General features: G+C 41.6%; 2 protein-coding genes across 4 annotated transcripts in view; both read left to right on the top strand.

The window, feature by feature from the left end:
- cadps2 (Ca++-dependent secretion activator 2) overlaps positions 1-14,288 on the top strand; it is a 189,101-nt gene extending 174,813 nt beyond the window's left edge. For 2 of the 3 annotated variants that reach the window (XM_063196999.1, XM_063196998.1), the window contains exons 27-28: positions 12,928-13,032; positions 14,079-14,288. In XM_063196999.1, coding sequence (XP_063053069.1) covers positions 12,928-13,032; positions 14,079-14,249 — 276 coding nt within the window. In that variant the 3' untranslated portion in view covers positions 14,250-14,288. Of the gene's footprint in view, positions 1-1,308; positions 1,383-12,927; positions 13,033-14,078 lie in introns of those variants that run through there. The other variant, XM_063197000.1, reaches the window with a different exon arrangement.
- A 6,473-nt stretch (positions 14,289-20,761) lies between these two features.
- fezf1 (FEZ family zinc finger 1) lies at positions 20,762-22,744 on the top strand. The gene is made up of 4 exons (XM_063197779.1): positions 20,762-21,541; positions 21,683-21,817; positions 22,158-22,290; positions 22,476-22,744. Exons 1-4 carry the CDS (start codon positions 20,762-20,764, stop codon positions 22,742-22,744), a joined length of 1,317 nt encoding a protein of 438 aa, XP_063053849.1.
- The last annotated feature ends 244 nt before the right edge of the window (positions 22,745-22,988 follow it).

Below are 22,988 nucleotides of genomic sequence, written 5' to 3'. Positions count from 1 at the left end.
TTGTCTCGTCAAGGACCATTCCATTCTGTTGTGTGTAGTAGTCGGTGTATATATGCGTCACTCTAGAACCCTGAGTTATAACAAGGATGAATTCATTTGTTTAAATGAGTCAGGGAACTAGACTGTATACAGTATGCAATGAAAAAGACAACACCTATCCAAAAGAACAGTTCTATCTATAGGAGCCTACATTGGGAATATAAATCACATTGTGTACTTCATACATTGCTGGTGAGTCATTAACATTAAATGAATACTAATGTAAATTTTTCAGTTAATTTACCACCCTAACAAGTTAGCCGATGCTTACAGTAGATAAGTCATGAATAAGTGAAGGCGGCTTCCACTGTCTCTGGACAGAAAACCACACTTGGCAAAAGCTGGCCTCCCAGCTCGATCTGAAGGAAAGGGTAAAGGTCCACAACACTGTTAGCCTACCATTTCATTTTGTATTCATGGTCTGGAGGTTGTTTGATCTGACACAATTGCAGGAAGCGGGAAGGACATTTTTGTTGAACAAACATGTCTGATGTCTATCTTTGGCGATGTAGGACCGTTTAACAGACATGTCTGACAGAACATCCTACCGTAGGATAAAATTACAATGTAAGACCGTTTGTCAGAACACTGACCAAATCCTATCGCTCAACATCGCTCCACAGAAAACAGTTACCAGATGTAGTGCGGAGCCAAGTCTCTTGGCGGAAGTACAGTTCGTAGGATGGTGCGCAAGGCTACAACACTGTTGAATGATCCAAAACAAAGTTTAATGGCATGACGTTTCAGATTCTCAGTCCTTCATCAAACTGCAACTCCCAGCTCGATCTCACAAAGTCTGAAATATTGCAAAATTTCATTAGACATATTTTTTTTTATTACAGCAAGCTCCCATGAGGAACAATCTATGAAACTGTTTTGAAATGTGTTGTTCAAATGGGGCTTAAACAGCAATAGTGCACGTGTATTTAAATAGTATGTTTGTCTTAAAGTCTTATTTTTTGTTGGACTATTCTTATTATTGTGGGCTTTAAAATGTGTTGAAATATATTTATCTATTTGGACTATCTTTACCATTATAAGATGTGAAAGGTCAGAAGGTCCGCACACTGTTGCTGCTCCCAGTTTATTAAACACAACGTTTCGAACAGTCTGGTCTTCGTCAGGTCGTGTTTAATAAGCTGGGAGCAGCAACAGTGTGCGGACCTTCTTTCTATTCTTGCTTCATCGTGTTTAAGTCCGGCACCTGTTTTATCTGGATGTGTGCGCTCTCCAAAAGGCTACTAAGATATGAAGGGTCCCCTTGTTTAGGCAGGCATGCAGGAGGAGTGGTGTCTGAAATGAGTGTGGGCATCCCGGCGGAGAGGGAACTGCTCTTTTGTAATGAACACCACGCTGCTTCGTCCATGCTGTCCTACTGATCGATGGGGCACAGTGGTGGATTTATTACTGCTAGTGTGTGTGTGTGTGTGTGTGTGTGTGTGTGTGTGTGTGTGTGTGTGTGTGTGTGTGTGTGTGTGTGTGTGTGTGTGTGTGTGTGTGTTTAACCATTGCTGTGACTTTAACGGTTTGGGTGTTGGAGATAGTGTTGCAAATGTATGCTTGAGTGTGGGTAGATGACGTGACTTGTGAATTTTGCTGTCGCAGGCTCTTAAAATGAAGTAAATTCATGCTTTCAAAATTGTCAAAGCTTTAAATGATTAAACTAATGTCGTTGTTGTGAAAAAGTAATGTGTAATAAATCCAGAGCTTAAATAAGCATACTTAATTTTGAGTTAAATGTCACATTTGTCCTATGGTGTGACTGAGGCAAGCCTGGTTCTCCATATTAAAACATTTTTTAATAAATAGTCATAGCTCAGTCATTTGTCTAAACAACCCTGGCATATTTTTCAAGGTGTCTATTTTAGCAAGTGGCAATGCTTAATTTTTTCCCTGTTTTTCTGAGACCGTATGCACTTATGAAACTTTGTTGCAGAAAACAATGTCCTGTGGTGTGACATCATATTTTTGGTTAATTCTGTGGATAATTACCTATTGTTGAAGCTCCAGCGGTACATAAATTGTGACTTTAGACCCTTAAGAAGCCAATGGCAAGGGTGGATTTTAGGTTTTTCTCTCAGAGTTCTTCAATCAATCAATTATGTTTTGCTACGACAAGATGTATTAGTTTTGTAGTCCTTTGGTGTGACAGCCATAAAATACATTTTGACAACAGTGTATATTTGTACTATTTTCTTATGTAGATGTATGAAAATGCATCTTACTAAAGGTGAAATTGTATTTCAGTTGGCAACGACATGGCTTTAAATTAACTCAAAAGCTCAAAAGTCCTATGGTGTGATGGTAAAAGTCCTATGGTGTGACACTTTGAAGTATCACACCAAAGGACAAATAGGTCACACCAAAGGACTAGATATCTGAGAAATAGCTTTTAAAACAACTGGTTGTACATTTTTTGTTTTTTTGTTGTTTGACTTGATACATATTGTGTATTCAAATTACTTATTAATTTATTGGCCATTGGAATTTATACTTTGATGCATTGTTGATGAATATTTGCTGTTGATTCAAGATACTGTCAAAGGATATAAAATGTCATTAATGGAGCTTTGAAACCATAAAATACAACGGTAACAGTGAAGGAAAGTTGAGAGAGAGAGTATAAAGAATTATAGATGAATAAGGTATGCTGTGGAGAGATCAATATAGCATAAATGTGCTGTCCAGCTTGAGATACCAAACAGGCACTGGCTACTACACACTACAGGTTCAATGGCGTGACAGTCATAGCATACCTACAAAGAGGGTGAGGTGTGATGGTCATGCCAACGTCACACTTCAGTATGAGTCTTATGAGCTCTGCAGGTTAAATTTAATGACCGCATGGCTGTCATTAAGTGTTACGATAGGCTGATAATCTATGACTTAAAGACTTATAAGCATAAAGTGTAGGTCAATATTGACTACAACATTACATTATGATCAAAAGACAAAATAATCATGTTGATACATTGGTTTCTGGCTCTTTTTTGCATTTCTGTCCTTTAGTGTGACATGAATGTCCTACGGTGTGACATTTTTAAAACGCTCAAATATTTGTTTGAGCTTAACAATAAATTTGATATACACTGAATATTGCATTAGGGAAGAACAAATTATCATCCCTGAAATGTTAGCATAAATTCGGACAATTTTGAACATTTAAAAAGAAAGATATCCCTATATTTCCTCGAAGGTTTCTAATAAGCTCACCTTGAATGGGAAAAAAAATCCTTAAATGCTTATTTCTCATTAAATTAAGACTTTAAAAAAATTCAATAAATATGAAGACTGTAACAATGTTCATAAAACATCAAGCCATTTCTACATTACTTAATATATTTATTTCTTAATGTCACACCAAAGGACATATTTTCAGCAAATTGCTTTATCAACGTAAATAAATAATCAATTAATAGACCAACATTGTGACCACTTGGATTTTTTGAAAGATTAATTGCTGCACTATGTAGACATACTTTTTTCCCTCATAAACAATGTTTGTAAAAAAAATCGTTTTTTTCTGCCTAACTGTCATCTACCCGTGTGTGTGTGTGGCACATTGGTAGCTTCATCAGTGCTACTAGACAGTGTCCCTGTGGGCTATAACAGAACTTACTTTTATTGTGTGTGTGTGTGTGTGTGTGTGTGTGTGTGTGTGTGTGTGTGTGTGTGTGTGTGTGTGTGTGTGTGTGTGTGTGTGTGTGTGTGTGTGTGTGTGTGTGTGTGTGTGTGTGTGTTTGTGTGTCTGTATGCTTGTTGATGTTTAAGTCTGTGTGTGTGTGTGTGTGTGTGTGTGTGTGTGTGTGTGTGTGTGTGTGTGTGTGTGTGTGTGTGTGTGTGTGTGCGTGTCTGTGTGAGTGCACACTTGTATGCTCCCTCAGGCAGACACACCTTCAGAGAAATATAATCCGTTCTTTCCCTTTCTCACACACACGCAGGCCCTCGCCGGGACCTTGTCAGCCCTCTCTAATGTCTACTAAAGAGGCTTACGTTTGGTGTCAAGTTGGCAAAGAACAGCACAAACGTCGACCATGTAGCAAGAATGTTATTTATTTCCAAGTGCAAATACTGAATCAGTGCCTTGAATGATACAATTTGCAAATGTCTATTTTTGCAAGTGTGTATTGCATACCTTCATTTGAAATGTTAAAAAAAGTTTTTTTTTCTGGTATCATTCTCAGTGAGATGTGTTTGTCAGTTCGAACACCTTTCACCACCAGCCATTAAAATGTTCGACATGTTTTGAGAACCAAAGATTTTTATTTAGGTGACATGAGCCTGTTAAAAAAAATGTTGAACAATTTGTGAGGTGCAGCAGTGTTGGCTTCATGGAGGACGAGAGATGCTGCCGAGTCATGGCTTTATTCAGCATCTGAGAAATTGTGTTTTTGTTACGCTTTCAAGTTCACCCATCACAGCCTTCACTTTCAGTATTATTGCTTACATTACTGCTCTTTTGAATTCGACAATTTGCCGTAGTGTAGCCCAGCGCACCTGCAAGTCATGAAAAGAATATGACTCCCATCTGCAACTGATTTCTGTCTGAGCAGTCCTGACAAAAGTCTACTACACTTGTATTGCAAAGAGTCAGCACAGTGCCACCAGCAGTTTGCCATTTTTTTAATAACCTTCAGATCTAAGCTAATCGTTTGTCTGCTTGAAAGCAACACAGTGTAGTTGTCATCTTTGGTTGCCCAGCCCTACAGTACATGTTGCAAGCGGCGTTGTGTGTCACGAAGGCCAATAATGACAGAGTTTGCACGTCCTATAAGTGCAGTTCTAGCGTGTAGCAAGCAGAATAGTGACATCAGAAGTGCCTGTCACCCTATTCAAAGTTGTTGAACCTCTTAAATGTCTAACTTAAATGTCTGGGGAAATGACCTGAAGCTTGACAAATCTACTAAGTGGTTCTTTAAACCACATTTATATTTTGTATGTAAATGTGGCTGGTTTATTTTCATTGTATACTGCCCTTTGACAAATACGATCTTGTCATGAATATGCTGGTGAGATAGCTGTCAACATGTGATAGCTAAGGGGAGAGAGAGAGAGAGAGAGAGAGAGAGAGAGAGAGAGAGAGAGAGAGAGAGAGAGAGAGAGAGAGAGAGAGAGAGAGAGAGAGAGAGAGAGAGAGTGTATGTGTGTGCAGGTTTTGGGCTGGGGAGGCATCGAATGAGGCTTAAATGTTGGGTCCTCAGGCCCTGGCCCCTCTCTTGTCTTTTGTGTCAGTCCAGTTAAGATGGGGGGGGGGGTCACAGGGTCAGGACAGGAGCCTGGAGTGTTTTTGCACCAGGAAAGCCAAGTGCTTTTTTGTGGAGAGCCCTTGGCTTAGAGAGTTTACTTTACCAGAAACCCCGAAGTCCTAATGCCAGATTTGTCTGACAATCACTGATAGACGTAGACATTTTTTTTTTACATTTGTATCAAGACCATCTACTTATTTAGATAGTGTGCAAACAAACACATTCGACTGCAACAACCGCATGATTACGAACATCAAGAAATCAATTCAAACAGGAAAACACAGCCACAGGTGCACACACACACACACACACACACACACACACACACACACACACACACACACACACACACACACACACACACACACACACCACGCTACACTACACTACCCTCCGAGCCATCTCGGCAGCTGTGTGTGGTAGATTGGTGTGGAAATGGTGTAGTAGATGTCCAGATTGGAGTGATATTGTGTTTGCAGCGTTCCTGTTGATTTGTTGGACCTTCAGCCAGGATGCGAGATGAGCTGCCGCGGAGAGCTAATGCTCCACAAGCACACACAGTCATGCGCCGCCCATGCTCTCTGTGTGTGTGTGTGTGTGTGTGTGTGTGTGTGTGTGTGTGTGTGTGTGTGTGTGTGTGTGTGTGTGTGTGTGTGTGTGTGTGTGTGTGTGTGTGGTGTTGCTGTTTGTATGTGTGTCTCTATGTAGTATATGTGTGTGAGAGAGAGAGTATGTGTGTGTTTTTGTATATGTGTGTGTCTGTGTGTGTGCGTGTGCGTGAGTGTGTTTGTGTGTGTGTGTGTGTGTGTGTTTTGCTGTGACAGTGTTGTTGTTTGTTTGTATGTTCACACCTTTGTCTCGGCACAAATGTCTGCAAAGGCTAATGGTATCTCTGTGACACGCTTCTACTGTTTCTTGCGGCTCTGCGTGTTGGATGTGTGAACCTTATTGTTTACTGTGTGTGTGTGTGTGTGTGTCTGTGTCTGTCAGTGTGTGTTTATACTGTATGTGTATGTGTTTCCAGAAACATTTATTTGTCTCCATTTGTTTGAACATTTCCATGTTTCTGTGTTTGTGTGCGTGCGTGCTTGCGCGCGTGTGTGTGTGCGTTCACGTATGAGCATTTGTAATGGGGGCAGTGTGATTTGAGGAAATAAGGGTGCTAACGCGTGTCGTTGCAGACAGACAGTAGACCGCAGAAAGACCGGCCAGGCTGCCTATCTATGCAGTGCGATGAATGGAAATGGGTCTGATTAGGCGTCTGATGAGGTTCAGCCAGCGGGGGGGCAGAGGCTCGACTCCAGTATGTCCAGCACTCCAGCATGTCCAGCACTCCAGCATGTCGTCATGACAATGCGTAAAGCACAACGCCGATTTGAACCGTCTATCGCAGGGGTGGGGAACCTTTTTCATTCGAAGGGCCACTTCAGATTCCCCTCAAGGGCCGTAAAAGTCCTCCTAGTGCCGTGCTATGAACACAAACCAGGATTTCCCCCCTGCACTTTAGATATTTCATGTGCATAGCTGCATAACTTTAAAATTATATCGGGAGCCGACTAAGATGTCCTCAAGGGCCGTAAACGGCCCTCAAGACATAGTGTAAAGAACCCAGTAGTCAATGGTTCTATAATTGTTTTGTTCTATTGTTTGGTTCTATAATTCTATTGTTATGTTTGTTGCCGCTGTTATGATTTCAACATTCTAAGAGCAGTCAGAGCCTAATGCACCCGTAAAATGCAACCAATTCCTTACGGTGGTACCAGATCTATGTACATTGAACTTGAAGATAAATAAACTACATGAACTCGGACCAGCAGTTGTTGGAAGGCCATTATTTACGGGGACATTACAGTAAGGAATTGATCCACACCTGCCCGACTGGATGATCGCAACAAAGTCGCAGAGCAAAGAAACGGCGAACACCAGGGTCGACGCAAGTGTAATGGTCACCGGAGATTGAGGAAAACAACATCACATCGGACAAGTGTCATCTCGCACAGACAGAAAAGGGAGATCAAAATCTCAAAAAACGCAAGATGGACACGGAAAAGGCTATCAGGCAAGTTGCTGAAATTGCTGAAATGCCAAAGGATGATGATGTAGTAGGCCTAATCTCAGTTAGACGCTCTGAACGTGAACACATTCCTACTGAAGAAATGCTATACTGTAAAGAAGAACAAAACAAAAGAGAAACGAAACTGTGTAGTCTTTTTGAACAGTGGAAGGTGTCAGCGCGTTCTACCAAACAAGAACTTAAGTATGAGATGACTGAAAAACACATGGTAGCTCTCTCAGAAGAACTAGAGAAAGGAAAAATTGATATTCTGAACATGTTTGATGAAATGAAAACGAAAACAGACGACATAAACAATGTAGTAAAATGGAAAGCAGGAGCTTGTGAAAGTGTAACAAAGGATTTACTGAAAAGCTTAAATGAGAGACTGGTGGAAGAACAGAAACGAAGGGAGAAAATAGAGGATGAAAGGAAAGAACAAGAAAAATTCAACGCACTATTGGAACAGGACTTATCGGACGACGAATACAAACTGGTGTTACAACTACAGAGAGAAAAGATTAGATTGGCACAGAAGAAGTATAAAGAAGCGTCAGAAAAGCTACAACAACTAAGAGCAGCTTCCAAGATAGCGCCAGCTTCGCATCCACTGGGATCACACTTCGTCACCAGAGACTATGTGAACGATGGGGTGGCCAGTGTCGACAGTGAGGACAGGGCCATTTGTCTCACAGGAGAGGTTCGTGAGCTGAGTGCGAAAGAAGATCTGCGCAAACTTGTATCTGACAACCACGCTGATCTGCAAAGCATTCCCGCAACTGAACTTGCCACAAACACCAGGGCCAAGAATCTCGCAGTCAATGGTGGAGCATTGGAGAGACCGCTAGGAATGCACTGGAACATCAAGAATGATTCCTCCACTGTCAAAGTTGCACCAAAACATCAACCAGCAAGACGGTGGGAGAAGCCACGGTGGGAGAGATGGCGAGCTGACCTAGCTAAAGCTCAGCCGCGTCACTTCTTCTCAGACGACGCCACACTCACGGGCATGCACCTGACAATACACAGCACACTGACTGCAATGGCCTGTTGCCTACCACACACACAGGAGAGAGCAAGCCCAGAAATGTACTACTGGACTTGCAATTCGACAAGGGTGAGGCGGATCGCTGCCCTTACAAACACACACACACTGATAAGAAAGAAGAACTCGAACACTTTGATCATTGCAAAAAAAAAGAAAAAAGAAAAGGAGCCAGCAAAAAGAGAGAAAAAGGCTTCCAAAAAAAAAAAAGGGAAAAGAAAAAGAAAACAACGAAGCCAGAAAAAAAAGGCTTCCAAAAAAAAAAACAAAAAAAAACCACAACGAAGCCAGCAAAAGAAAGAAAGGCTTCCAAAAAAAAAAAAAAATTGTTACTGTTATATCTTTGTATTTTTGTTGTTGAAATTATGTTTTAAAGTTTGTCTCTCACCCTTTAAAACTTATAATTTGGTGGGAGTGTAAAGAACTCAGTAGTCAATGGTTCTATAATTGTTTTGTTCTATTGTTTGGTTCTATAATTCTATTGTTATGTTTGTTGCCGCTGTTATGATTTCAACATTCTAAGAGCAGTCAGAGCCTAATGCACCCGTAAAATGCAACCAATTCCTTACGGTGGTACCAGATCTATGTACATTGAACTTGAAGATAAATAAACTACATGAACTCGGACCAGCAGTTGTTGGAAGGCCATTATTTACGGGGACATTACACATAGGTTCCCCACCCCTGGTCTATCGTGTGTGTGCACCACACTCTTCCATGTTTCCTTGTACTCATTTTGGTCAGGGCACAGATTAGCATTCTTTGCAACCGAAATTCTCCATGACAGCGGGGAAAACGTTGGGTGAACCTGGTCATGTAACAAAACTGCTTTTTTTCCAGCGACGTTGCCCTGCACAACTTAATAAGGAAATTCATTGCACCGACAAGCGGACTGCACTGGCGTGAAATAACACGCCTTTTCATGATGACGGTCTGCAGCCTCAGGTGCAGTCAGTAGCCCCCCACCTCTCTCTCTCTCTCTCTCCCTCTCCCTCTCCCTCTCCCTCTCCCTCTCCCTCTCCTCTGGGGCCCTTAATGCGGTAACGTGACGCTGACAAGAGAACACTTCAGACTCTGATTAAGTGACGTGTTGGACCCCACTGTGCTTCTCCGCCCGGAGAGGAGAGGAATGAGTCGGCTGCATCTAGACTGCATCCTGCCATGTCTGTGCTGCTACTTTGGATGAAGTTGACTGCTTATGCCTCTGTTCCTCAAGTAAATATGAAGACATGAAGATATGATGTCCAGTTACAACACCACCACACCGCCCACTCCCCACCATCGACACACACACTTACCACGTCTTAGCTTACTTCTTGTAATTTTTTAAAGACATTTAAAAAGTCTTTTGTGCCTTTATTTATGATAGGATAGTGAGGGAGGTACAGCAAATGCGTGGGGACAGGGAAATGGGGAAGGATCAGCAAATGACCCAAGCAAGAATCAAACCGGGGTCGTCAGCGTATAGTAAACCAGTGCCCTACCATTAGGCCACGGCAGGGGCACTTACTCCTTGTATTTGGAAAAAAACACTAGCATTGCTCATAGCATGTCGTGTGGAGCCACAATCTTGACCTGATTAGAAAAGAAAGCCTTAACTGGACAAATACTACTTCCTCTTTCCGGAATCTATTATGTACTGTACAATATGTACCAGAAATGGGAACAGAAAGCAACTCACTGTAAAATTGGACAAATGTATATACATCAGTCGGGGCTACTTCTGTAAAACCAAACCCAGGGATGACCAGAGCACTCAAACCATGTAATGGGGTGTTTTTCATGATGATAACTGATTGATGATAACGTTTCAATGCTGTGCATCTACATCAGTGTCAGGCATACTGTATATCTACCTTTTTTGTTTGAAGTATAGTCTGTTGCTATGACGCACCGTTGCAGCAATCTGGATTCTAGAGCTACAGTCTATTATCCAGTGTTTCATAGCAGCCCTCTACTTGACTTGACACAATTGAGACAGTTGAGAACTTTGTCTACCTGACTGAGGAGTTGTGGTACTCAGAAGAATCTGCTGATGTGGTGAACGACTCGAACAAATACAGTATGTTGTATTGCAGTGTAAATACCAAAGCTTTCAAGGACCGAACACAGTAAAGGGAGGATGAATCACTGCACACTGGTCTTCTTTGATGGAAGTTTATTTGGTGAACAGCGCATTTCGCTGTTGCTTGAACCTGATGAAGCAACAGCGAAACGTGTTGTTAACCAAATAAACTACCAGCAAAGAAGACCAGTGTGTGGCGATTTGTGCCCCCTTTACTTGAAGTTTTACTGCACATCACCAGCACTTGGACAGCGGTTGTGCACAGGGTCTCTACTTTGAGTACCGAACACAGTACTGTTGATTGTCGAGGAAAAATAACAATGCCTTGCACATCTTCATTTTGTGCACACCCCATTAAGCAAAAACAAAGTGATCATCCAGGCATCATCTATACTTTGAATTTCCGTCCAGAGTGTTTTAGAGCTACGCATGTGTAAAGTGCCCCACATCATCCCAGCCAGGCAGTAAACTAATGCTCTCTGAGACGTCGTCAACAAAGTTCCTAATAAGAGTTAGAGTGGAAAAAAGCAGATTGCTATCCATGTGGCCCAGGAGACCATGCTTTGCCATCGTATGTTTCGACCATCTTTTTGTCACACACACACACACACACACACACACACACACACACACACACACACACACACACACACACACACACACACGTCTGCAGAGGCATGGTAGGGGCCACCTTAATGACCCCATGAGACACACTGATGATTGTCAGCAATGCGCTAACGTGTGAAACGTGCGCTAACACTTGTTGGAACGCGATTCTCTCTCTCAGGTGCTCTAATTATTTTCTGTCAGAGATGGTGCGAAATGCACACCCTCTAATGAGGCGATTGTTAATGTACCTCACAAGTGGAGGATAAATTAAGAACAAATTATTCATTTTCATCTTGTACTAAAAAAAGGAAAAGAAGGAAAATTTCAGAAAAAGGATGGTGAAACGTCAAGAATGCTGTCAGAATGATGTCCATATGTGACATCTGCATTGCTTTATTCTGTGACAGCTCGTTGAAATGAACATTAAACATTTAACACCCAACAGCAAAGCACAAACAATGTGATGACTTGTGTGTTTCGGCAAACAGTGTGATGATGATTCTGCCCCCCAGCATTGTACTTTATGGACTCAGCACAGTGTCTTGTACACAGCTAGATAAAACATCCATATGAGATAATGCAGTGGATATACACACAACTGGCCATGGACGTTTAGTACATCTAACATGAAGCAACATATTGTATAAAGAGGTTTTTCAGTCTGGCATATAAAGCTAGAATAGTACTGTCATGAACAGCAAACAGCAACCATTAATACCAGTGTAAACGTGTAAACCAACAGATTCAAAAACTCTGTTGCCTCAGTCATTCTGTTGTTGACTCGAGACAGATTGTCCTTGTGTCTCGTGACAAAGTCAAATGCATGATACGCATACAGTAGTTACACACTCTTAAAACACATTGTATCACCTGTATCATAGAGGATTCCAGCTTCATTCTTTTGACCAGCGTGTTGCGTGTGTGTGTGTATGTGTGTGTGTGTGTTTGTGTGTGTGTGTGTGTGTGTGTGTGTGTGTGTGTGTGTGTGTGTGTGTGTGTGTGTGTGTGTGTGTGTGTGTGTCATCTGAAACACAGGTTGCCGCCCATATCCTTAGGACATCATAAACGTGTATGTGAGAGAGAGAAAGAGAATGGCTACGTACATTATTAATTCTGAATTAATTAGTTCGGAATTTAAGTTATTTTCTGTCGAGGTTACAAGGCACTTTCATTTAATTACAATAAACATCTGGGAAAACGAAGCATTTCGATTGGACAGATGATGCATGTGCTGGGCGAGCCAAATTATGGCATGGGGGCGTGGTAACCAAGCTCCAGGAGCTCTGTGTACTACCGGGACAGCTGGTCATCTTGAGCCCCAAAATATTTACCTCAGCCTGGGTTAAACATTGGCACATGGCCCTATGGTTTGGATCATTTAAAATGCTAACGTTATCTTACCCGGCTAACTTAGAAAATCGAGTGGTCAAATGATAATGTGGAGTAACTTTTTTTAGGTTTTTTTTTTTTGTCTTTTATTTTGACAGGACAGTGGAGGAGAGACAGGAAATGAGTGGGGAGAGAGAGACGGGGAAGGATTGACAAATGACCCGAGCGGTAATGGAACTCGGGTCGTGGAGTAACTTTTTGCTACATCAGTTCGTGGTGCATTTTACATCAATATATGGTGGCCACAACATCTATAGTCACTTAGGCTCTTTAAATGAAGCAAAAACTTCCATGTAAGAATTCGCACATAAGTCCACCATTTTTTTTTTTTAATTCCGAATAAACTTAATTCCGGTTTACATGATGTTTTTAAAGCGGAATTAAGTTTTCTTCGGAATTAAATGGGGTCGATTCGGAATGAACTGTCCCATGTAATCTTACTAAGTATTGACATGTATGTTTCTTTATGTGTTTTTCACAGCAATGGTACTCCACCTCCATGAAGGGGGTGTGTGTGTGGTTGACAGACAGGCTGGATCTGCAACTACATGTCTACCAGCTTAAGACCCTCATCAAGATTGTTAAGGTAACGATATACCCTATACACAACTTTGGTATACTATATCATTTGTACATGATAAACAATGCTGGCAGTGAACAATTAAAAGATAACCTTCTGTACTTCATCCTGTACATTCACTGTAACAGATTTAAAAACAAAGCAGCCAGCTTTTTTATTTCATAGGGAGTAGAAATATAATTAAAAATCCTGTTTTGAAATGTGTTTGTAATGAATTACTGATCTGTTAGGTGAAGGTGTAGATTAGAATTAAGGTAAGTGTTAACATGTGAACACACACGCACGCACGCACGCACACACACACACACACACACACACACAGTAAAACAGACCATAGAGTGTGTGATCATAAAGGGTGACCATGAAATGTATACACGGTTGTAGTACAATTATACTAATAAAAGTCCTAATTATGTCTAGAACAAAATAAGTGATATTTTAGAATAACAATACTTGAACAGAAAGCTACATTATGTGTCTTAGCTTTGTAACATTTCAATGTGACTGTTGTTAATATTAAGGCGGGCATACATTTTTGATATTGATATTTTTCAATCGTGGATATTAAGCTCCTGCTCAAACTGCACGAGAGAATTTCACGGTTTAAAAGTTCATATGTCATGAATTGCATCCTCACACACTATTCAAGAAAAGATTTATGAACATTTAATTTAAATACACTTCACTTGCACCAGCTTATGCCAAGAAAGAAAGAAGGAATAAAAGGAGAGGTAATGCAACAATAACAATTGTGTCTCTCTCTCTTCACATTTTTACCTTCGCTAAGAAGGTTATGTTTTCGGTCAGAATTTTTCTAAAGATTCTTCACCATTGCTAGCCTAGACATTTAGACGCCCCTAGTGACTGCAAATTGAATTGCGTGACAGGGCAAATTGAATTGCGTGACAATTTTGATCCAGTTTCTAACATTCCAGTTTCTAACAAATGTTCTATCAAACAGCTTCCTTGGTGGAGGTCTGCACTCTGAGTGCATTTCTAGTAAATAATGCGCTTTATCTCCTCTTCTCCTCTTCTCCTCTTCTCCGCCACAGAAGTCGTACCGGGACTTTCGGCTGCAGGGCGTGCTGGACGGCACTCTGAACAACAAGAGCTACGAGACGGTCTACAACCGGCTGACGGTGGAGGAAGCCACGCTCTCCGTGGTGACCAGCGAGGGACTGCAGGGCATCTCCATGAGGGACAGTGATGAAGAGGAGGGATAGCCATCTTCATCAGCAGGAGGAGGAAGAGGAGGGTTTCATTGGCTGGAGGAGGAGGAAGAGGAGGGTTTCATTGGCTGGAGGGGGAGGAAGAGGAGTGATAGCGATGGGGGGGAGGATCTTCATCAGCAGGGGGAGGAAGAGGAGGGTTTCATTGGCTGGAGGGGGGGTAGCGAGGGGGGTTCGTCAGGGTGAGGAAGAAGAGGAGAAGTGTATGGGTTTCAGAGAAGTGGGAAGAAGAAGAGGAGGACTGGGGGTCTTTGTCACAGTGTGGAAGAGGAGCAGAGGGTTCAGTGTGGTAAAGAGAGGAGGGTGATCGAGACTTATCATCATGATAAATAACAAAAAACTGGTGGCAGCCATCATGAAGAGAGGAAGAGGAGGAGTGGTAAAAGCAGCCTGCGTTGTGATGAAGGGCATGAGTGTCGGTCTCTTCATCATGACAAAAAAGTGTAGCAGCCTTTATGATGATGAAGATGGGGTTTGAAGAAGAAGAGCAAGGTTAGAGTTCATCTTCTTCTTCATCACAATGAAGAGTAGCGGTCGAGCACTTTGTTGCGATGAAGATTTGGGACCTTCATCACGATGGAGAAGAATTTGGGAAGAAGTCTTGGTCGAGATGAGGAGGGCGACCATAGGCATTCATCGTGACAAGACCCACTCACTCACCATCCTGTGAAGAAACACTGTCTCGCTGTACATGAAGACCCACAGCTGTAGTAGCCAGCTTGCCAACCCTCCTGCCTGTGTCATTGGTATACTGTAATGCAAGACTATCAGAACAGGATGCTCGGTGCCCAATGTGGTAGAATCCAATATGGTACAACCATAGAGGTAGAAAAAAGACTAGAGGTGCCCCCCCCGTGCCCCCCCCAATCCAGCCATTATTTGTAGGTAGACCTGATCAATGTAAATGAATGGAGAAGGAGCTCATATCTGTCAAAAAAAATGGCTTAATAATGCAAACATTTCCATCAACACACTTTATGAGGACTATAGTTAAAATGTGCTACTAAATATCTACCTAACTAATATGGACAGATATTAAAATGTATTTCATTGACTCAAATTATTTAAGTAGATATTTAGCTTGATATTTCAAAGCTAGTCCTTGATTAATGTGTCACTTCATGTTCACACAGGCTTAGGCCAGAAGATGGAGGCTGCACTTGCCGTTTATCAGTGCTGTCACGACCGTACCACCTCTCGTCATTCTTTTCTACCTTTATGGGTACAACATGATTGTACTGTATTGTACTGTATTGTATCACTGTATTACAGTACAATAGTCAGTGTAGTCGCATGTAAAGGGTTGTTCACATTCACTATGGTAACTATAAAGACGAGAATAACTATAAAGATGTTTTTGTTCACAACGGTAGCGTTTGTTTCTCATGAACATCCACAAGCCTAAGGTATGTGGTCTATACATTCCTATGTTTGGCTGACATTTATTTATACTTCAGAGAAACTGCTCTGAAACTGAAAATGATCCCAAAGATATCGTTCAGCATGCAGTTGCCTTTATGTTGATATGTGAAAGGCACCATTCACTATGTAGTCATAGCGATTTTCACAAAGATAAATTTGTAGTTATCTTTATAGTTCTCACTGTAGATGCCAATGAACCTTAAGGCAACGGTTATTAACAGCTGAATGTCCATTTTCCATGCCAAGAGAACATGTAAAAGTTTTCTAACGTATTTCCATAACACTACATACTGTACTTTGGATAAATAGTTACATGTAAATTCACTGAGACAGTTTTGTCCTGTCTGTTGGGTAATACATCACCAGAAATTAGGGGATTCCATTGCACACTGGCGCTCGCACGCACACGCACACGCACACACACACACACACACACACACACACACACACACACACACACACACACACACACACACACACACACACACACGGCACAGCACAGGACAGGACAGGACAGGACAGGACATCAGTGACACAGACAGAAACACTACAAAAAAGTGATTCGTAGAGCCAACTTTTTTGCAGCTTGGATTTTTTTTTTAACTGCTGTGACAATTAGAAGCTCATCATACATTAAACTTTTCCAGCTCAGAAAGGGAATGACCAGAAGCAGAAGGTAGCATTTCACTGTAAATGGAAGAAAGGACTGCATAGAACCGACTTCACAAAAAAAAGAAAAGTACACCAACATGCCACATGGATTTCATGGATGTTTATATCAATTTTTTTAACGTTAATCCAACGTTTAGCCAACCCATGCCCTCGCTTTCAAACCCCATAGACACCTTTTTTTTCTTTTTTTAAATATGAAAGTTGGTTCTTTGCTAGCCTTTTTACAGTATACCCTTGTACTGTATGTGTTGTGCTGTTTGAAGTATCTCTTTGTGAGGACATTAAAGCTAGTGGGTGCCTCACTCTTCCCACTGCATGGCTGTGACATTGAGAGAAAGATAGCGAGCGTTGCATTTCTCACTGAGCACATGGTTAGCATTGTAACCATGCCTTATTTTAAAACCACTTGTCTGTAGGCTGCACTACAGTACAAACACTGTCTTATCGTGCACTAAAAAGAAAAAAGAAAACATTTGAATTGTATTCAGTGTAATATCATGGTGATGGCGTTTAAACATTTTAATATTTCTGCTGTTGGAATTCAATGTTGACATGTCTGTACTGACCGATCAAATTCAGTGTTTGTTTCTGCCGTTTTGATGTCTGCACAATGAGGTTTGTGTGTGTATAAAAGTGGATATAGTAAAGTGCAAATAAGAGGTTTTGTAAAGTATATTTCTATTGTCCATGGTCCACCTGTATTGATTCAGGTGTGTTACAAAGTGTTAATATTAAAGTGCTTTTAGACCTGACTTGATATGTGCAGCCTTGGTCTTCTTGAGAGAGAGAGAGAGAGAGAGAGAGAGAGAGAGAGAGAGAGAGAGAGAGAGAGAGAGAGAGAGAGAGAGAGAGCCTGCGTGCATGAGTGTGTGTATAACAATGGTACTGTGTGTGTGTGTGTGTGTGTGTGAGAGAGAGAGAGTGTGTGTGTGAGAGAGAGAGAGGGTGCGAGAGAGAGTGTCTGTCTGTGAGCATGTGCGTGTGTACACAACAATGGCACTCCACCTGTGTGTGTGTGTGAGAGAGAGAGAAAGAAGGGTGTGTGTGAAAAGGGGTGGTGTGCATGCAATGCCAATTTAGCAATTAAGAGGTGGGGGATTTCCATGCGTGTGTGAATGATGTTGTGCAAGTTAATCACAATTAGTTGTATATAAATAGCCCTTAATAGACCACGGTTGATTTCTATTCTCTCCTGGTTGGAATGAGGAAATTATGGCATTTTCCTCAATTCCAAACGAGCACAGGCATCTCAGCATTCATGAGACAAGCCATAATGCCTGCAATTACTTAATAATTTACGTAGATAATTAGTTTACTATTAAATTGAAGGGTTTTTTTCTCAGCTGCAATTCTCCTTATGTGTATTTCAAAATTAAATATGATGTTTGCCACACCCTTCCTTTGGGAGAAAAACGACTTACAAATGGACTTTTTTTGCACAAGATAAAATATATTTTTACAAGATTGTTAGAAAGCGTTAGAAAATACAAAACAGTTCCCTTGTATTGTGCATTGTTCCATCTTCCCGACAATAGGCCTAGTAAACTTTAGAACTGAAAACAAAGCGTTCTCCTGATTTGCATTAGGCTACGCATTTGGTCTACCAAAATCGTGAGCCGGTTCAACACGGACCGGGCCGTGGACCAAATTGGATCGTGAGGATGGCCAAATGAGGCGCTTCGCTCCAGACTTGATCATGTGTTGTTTGTCAAATGTTCATATTTGAAAAGAGGAATATGTGAGCCTGGAGAAATGAGCATCAGGCGACCTCCGCCCACCGTCCATCTGTCCGTCTGCGCCACACGCTTTCTTCCGTCTTTAGCCTAAATGGATCCTCCGCTTGCCTGCCCACTGATGGTGATTATTACAGTAGGGTTTAAGAAACTAAATATTAGCGCAAATCACTTCTTTATCTGTCCACTTTTCTCTCTGCCTGTTTATTTATTGATAACAGAAATAGGCTATTAGTCCACTTAAAACTGCTGGTTTGTTTTTTTGTCAATAATAATGTAATAGGTAGGAAAATAGTTTGTTTATTAGGCATACTAAATGTATTGCCGCATGGCAGGCTACTTGGGGTCGATGTAAAAGGATCCCGGGTACTCGAGATCTGGGATCACCGCAATGTTACACAGGTGTTCTGGGGTAGGCTATTTAAATCAGCATCTGGACGTTCCGTTTATTTCAACTTTACGCATTTAACTTAAAAATACAGCAATTCTGTAAAGTTCCAAAAAAAATATGATTCGTTTTCAATAGGCTACCAGGGGAAATGCACTGCAAAGAAAAACAAATGTAGCACAATTTTAAAAAGTCTACAAGACATGTCAATGAATAGGTAGACTATAGGCCTATCCCACATTCATAAGAATAGGCTGTAGGCTCTCCAGAATGAAACCTGTGTGATTTAAAATATTCATGACAGTCAGAATGCTAGAATTAAATGATATATTTTATTGAATAGCCCACTGATAATTGTTTTAAGAAAGGTTCACATTTAGGTGTAATGTGTAGAAATGGCAAATAGCCTAGCCTGACTATGTTTATTGCCATTGAGAAATACCCTGGTCTAATTGTTACTACTAATGGCCAATTAAAACAACATCAGCAATAATAATAATAATAATAATAATAATAATAATAATTCACATTAACTATCGTCACAATGTAGGCTACAATTAACCTAACGGTGCATCGTTGTGGTTATCTATTCGATCTATTATTATTATTAGTAGTAGGCCTAGTATTAGTAGGCTAGTAGTAATATAGTAGTAGAGTATTATTAGGCTAGTGTTAGTATTATTATGAATGGAGCATATAATACAATATAAAACAAATAATAATAATAATAATAATAATAATAATAATAATAATAATAATAATAATTATAATAATAATAATAATAACAATCATAGGCTATTAACTAGGCTACAAGTATTTTTAGATTTGATTAAAAAACTATGCTATTAGTCTACTACTATTATTTAATTAACCCATGCTTTTCTGTGTTGCATAGGCTAGTTCTATATAGTCCCAATATATTGTCAGAGGATTGTTGTGATTGCCTTATTTGGCCATACTTAGAGTAACGATGTAAAAGACGCACACTAGGCCTATCTTATGTTTTCAAGAGTCTGAACATCCAACATTTTTTTCGCAGCACAAATTCCACTCTCGGGACGGAATGCAATGCAACACATCAAATCACTGTCAAAGTCATCTCTACTCCGACAAACACGCACACTCAACACACTTACGGCGTTTTGCGCGCGGAGAAGAGGCGATGCCTTCTGGAAGCATTCGGGTCCTTGAGGATTCATCTGTCTATCTGCGGAGCGAGGAGAGAGAGATAGATAGAGAGAGAGAGAGAGAGAGAGCCCCACATCCCCCCGCGGATTTGTTTAACAAAAAGGGGAAAGTTGTTAATTTATTAAGGTATCGCTTCCCACGTATTAAAAAAAAAAACACCAAACAGTCTTAATAGTTTCGGCGCCTTGTCCCTCGTGGCAAGAGGAGCCAAGATGAACAGTTCTTCGCTAGCCCTAGATAAACAAGTGACATTATCCCTGTAAAATAATTCACGAGGAAAATAACCTATAAAAATATTAAATTGATTTTGAAAATGCCGGTTTATCTGGCATATCTCTGCGTAAAATAAAGATATAGCCTAAGCTTACAATCTTGTTTCTCGTGTTTTGTTATTGGGCTTTGCCACATAACTGACAGACCCTCGCATTTTCCACGTCAGTGCTGAATACCAATCATTCCCCTCTTCAAAAGGAAAAAAACATTGCCACACAACCCTACGTTTGTAACCTGTACAGAAAGACCACACCACACCGCTCGAGAAATAAAGTCGTCGAATCCTGACAAGTCAAATGTTGACAAACATCAACCGTCCGCTGACCCAATTGAGCGCCTGTCATTTTAAGCGACTTAAATGATGTCACACAAAGCCGCAAGGGGACCTGAGATTTGCCAAACAACTTGCCATTTGAACAAGACGCCCGCATCTCAGAAGCACCTCCTTCACTACGCGGGTGAATAGCGAGTCACCTATAGCGGCTGCAGAGGACCAAGAGCAGTGGGAAAGTTGTCTCTGCTGATTGATCTAAGTGGGAGAATAATCCACTTTACTCAACCCCGCTTGGAAACTAACGATTGTCTTGGTGCAGACTGCGTTATTGACCGCCAAAACGTTTATCGAGTGCCAGGCTGATAAGTTGCACTTGTCACGCTCTCTCCGGTGCGCGCGCGACGGAGCGGCTGAGGAGAACTTTCGCTTCCAGCCCAGCAGACAGATGGCGGCCGACGATGACCTCTCTCGCGGGTCAGTACGGGGGGAATCAGTCCTATCCGCGAACGGCAACGGCGCATCGCGCCATACAAACATAGGTGTTGTGGAAGGAGTCATGAACACTGCGCTGTATCACTCAGCGGGATTATTCAGCTCGCCATCGGCTTCTGGAAGCTTAACGGCGGGAGGAAACATGATCACCACGGCCAAGCCGCTCGCCTTCTCAATCGAAAGGATTATGGCTAGGACACCGGAACCAAAGTCGATACAACTCCCCAACGTGTTCCATGCGCCCGGGGGGAACGCGGACCCAAAGCAGGCGCTCAGCGTGAACCCTTCATCACTGCACTGTATGATTCCCTTCGTGCCACTCGCCTACGAGCCGGGCCACAAACTTCACCTCAACGGACTGGATACAAACCACTTTGAAGCCTCTTCGTGCAACTCCAACGACTTGGTGAGCATCGGTTTGAACTACAAAAACGACCATTCTGATGTGACCCCAACGGTGGGGCAGTATAAACTTTTCCGGCCGCGAGTGGTCAACCAAGCATCCTTTCACGCCATGGGTGCGATATGCTACCTGAACTGCGGCGAGAACTCGTGTCCGCCGCCGACAGGCATAGTGAACATCCACCCTATGGCCTCGTACTTTTTCAACTCTCCACTGCAAGGCCGCCAGAGAGCTGCTGCGTCTGAGAAGAGCAAGGTTGGCCACGGCGGCGACAGGTACCAGTCCGGGGTGTCCTTCAAAGACCTGTCCCAAACTCGGCTGCAGCAGTACATGAAAGAGAGCGCACAGATATTGACGGAGAAGCTTTTTAAAACCTCCTCAAAACTCAACGGATCTCCACAAAGCAAGCCAAAAGTGTTTACATGTGAAGTCTGTGGCAAGGTAATACATGTTCCATTGTCTTGAACCACTTTTTGTTTGTCATGTGTAGGCCCTCTTTTGAATAGCCTAATTCACTCAACACTTGATCGATTATGTATCGTTTTAAAGCTTGCGTAAAATATTTACATTCTCTTCCTGCAGGTTTTCAATGCCCACTATAACCTGACGCGTCACATGCCAGTGCACACAGGAGCCAGACCTTTTGTGTGCAAGGTCTGCGGCAAAGGATTTCGCCAAGCTAGTACTCTCTGTCGCCATAAAATTATACATACTCAGGTATTACACTAAAAGTCAATTGCCAAAATCATTAAAAGCACCAATTTATTTAATGTAAACGCATTAGGCCTACATAGAGATGGTGATGGTGATTAGGGTCATTGTCTGTTATTGCCTATTATTATTATTATTACTATTATTATTATTATTATGCTATATGCAATAATACAACAATAATAACCATTATTTTGCCATTGGACCCATTACACTGTGTATTTTGTGGGTTGCACATTTTTCTCTATTCTACATGATAGTCCTCTGAATTGTTGGATAGCCTATTTGGAAAGTGTTACACTGAAAACTAATGTTCTGGGTTTTTATTTTGTTTTGTAAATTGCAGGAAAAACCTCACAAGTGTAACCAGTGCGGGAAAGCCTTCAATCGAAGTTCAACTCTCAACACACATGCCCGGATTCACGCGGGTTACAAGCCTTTCATCTGTGAATTCTGTGGGAAGGGCTTTCATCAGAAAGGTGAGTAGGCTAACGGCCTTTTTATATTTTCCCAAATGTCACACCAAACAAGCGTTTTTTGTTGCTCGTGATTTTCCATTTTTCTAAGTTCATGGTGTCATTTAATGTAGCCTACCACAACACGTGTTGCAATTTGCATTTGAGTTTTTCAGTGAAAAATGACACTCCCCTTCTTTTTTTTTAAGGCAACTACAAGAACCACAAGCTGACTCACAGTGGCGAGAAGCAGTTCAAGTGTAATATTTGCAACAAGGCTTTCCACCAAGTGTACAACCTTACGTTCCATATGCACACGCACAACGACAAGAAACCCTTCACCTGCCCCACCTGCGGCAAAGGGTTCTGCCGGAACTTTGATCTGAAAAAGCACATTAGAAAACTACATGACGCCTCCCCCGGACCCCAATCGCCTTGCGCGCTCCCGCACATCAATACAGAAAATCGCCGGGACTGAGAAACCGGGGTCCCGCTTTTACGCATGAACAGATGCTTAAAGAAAGGTTGTGTGAGAAGCGCGCCTCTTTTCCTCTGTGTAAAATAGGACTGTGTGCCAAACATTTTTCTGAAATCAACGGTGGACAAATGAGCATTTACGAGGAACTCCTGAAAAAAATCCTGACCTCTCAGGATGGTATACTATGTTATAAGGTCTCAAACTATTTATTTAAAACTGTGATGCTGTAATTATTTGGAGAAGT

Source organism: Engraulis encrasicolus, chromosome 4 (assembly GCF_034702125.1).
Source record: "Engraulis encrasicolus isolate BLACKSEA-1 chromosome 4, IST_EnEncr_1.0, whole genome shotgun sequence".
In the NCBI taxonomy this organism is placed as follows: Eukaryota; Metazoa; Chordata; class Actinopteri; order Clupeiformes; family Engraulidae; genus Engraulis; species Engraulis encrasicolus.
Note: the sequence above shows the minus strand (reverse complement) of the source record. Positions and strands in the feature narration are given on the sequence as shown.

Coding starts and splice junctions, on each gene's coding strand:
- fezf1 (XM_063197779.1), top strand. CDS start 20,762: ATGAACACTGCGCTGTATCACTCAGCGGGATTATTCAGCTCGCCATCG. Junction 21,542..21,682: donor CATGTGAAGTCTGTGGCAAG/GTAATACATGTT, acceptor CTCTTCCTGCAG/GTTTTCAATGCCCACTATAA. Junction 22,291..22,475: donor GAAGGGCTTTCATCAGAAAG/GTGAGTAGGCTA, acceptor TTTTTTTTTAAG/GCAACTACAAGAACCACAAG.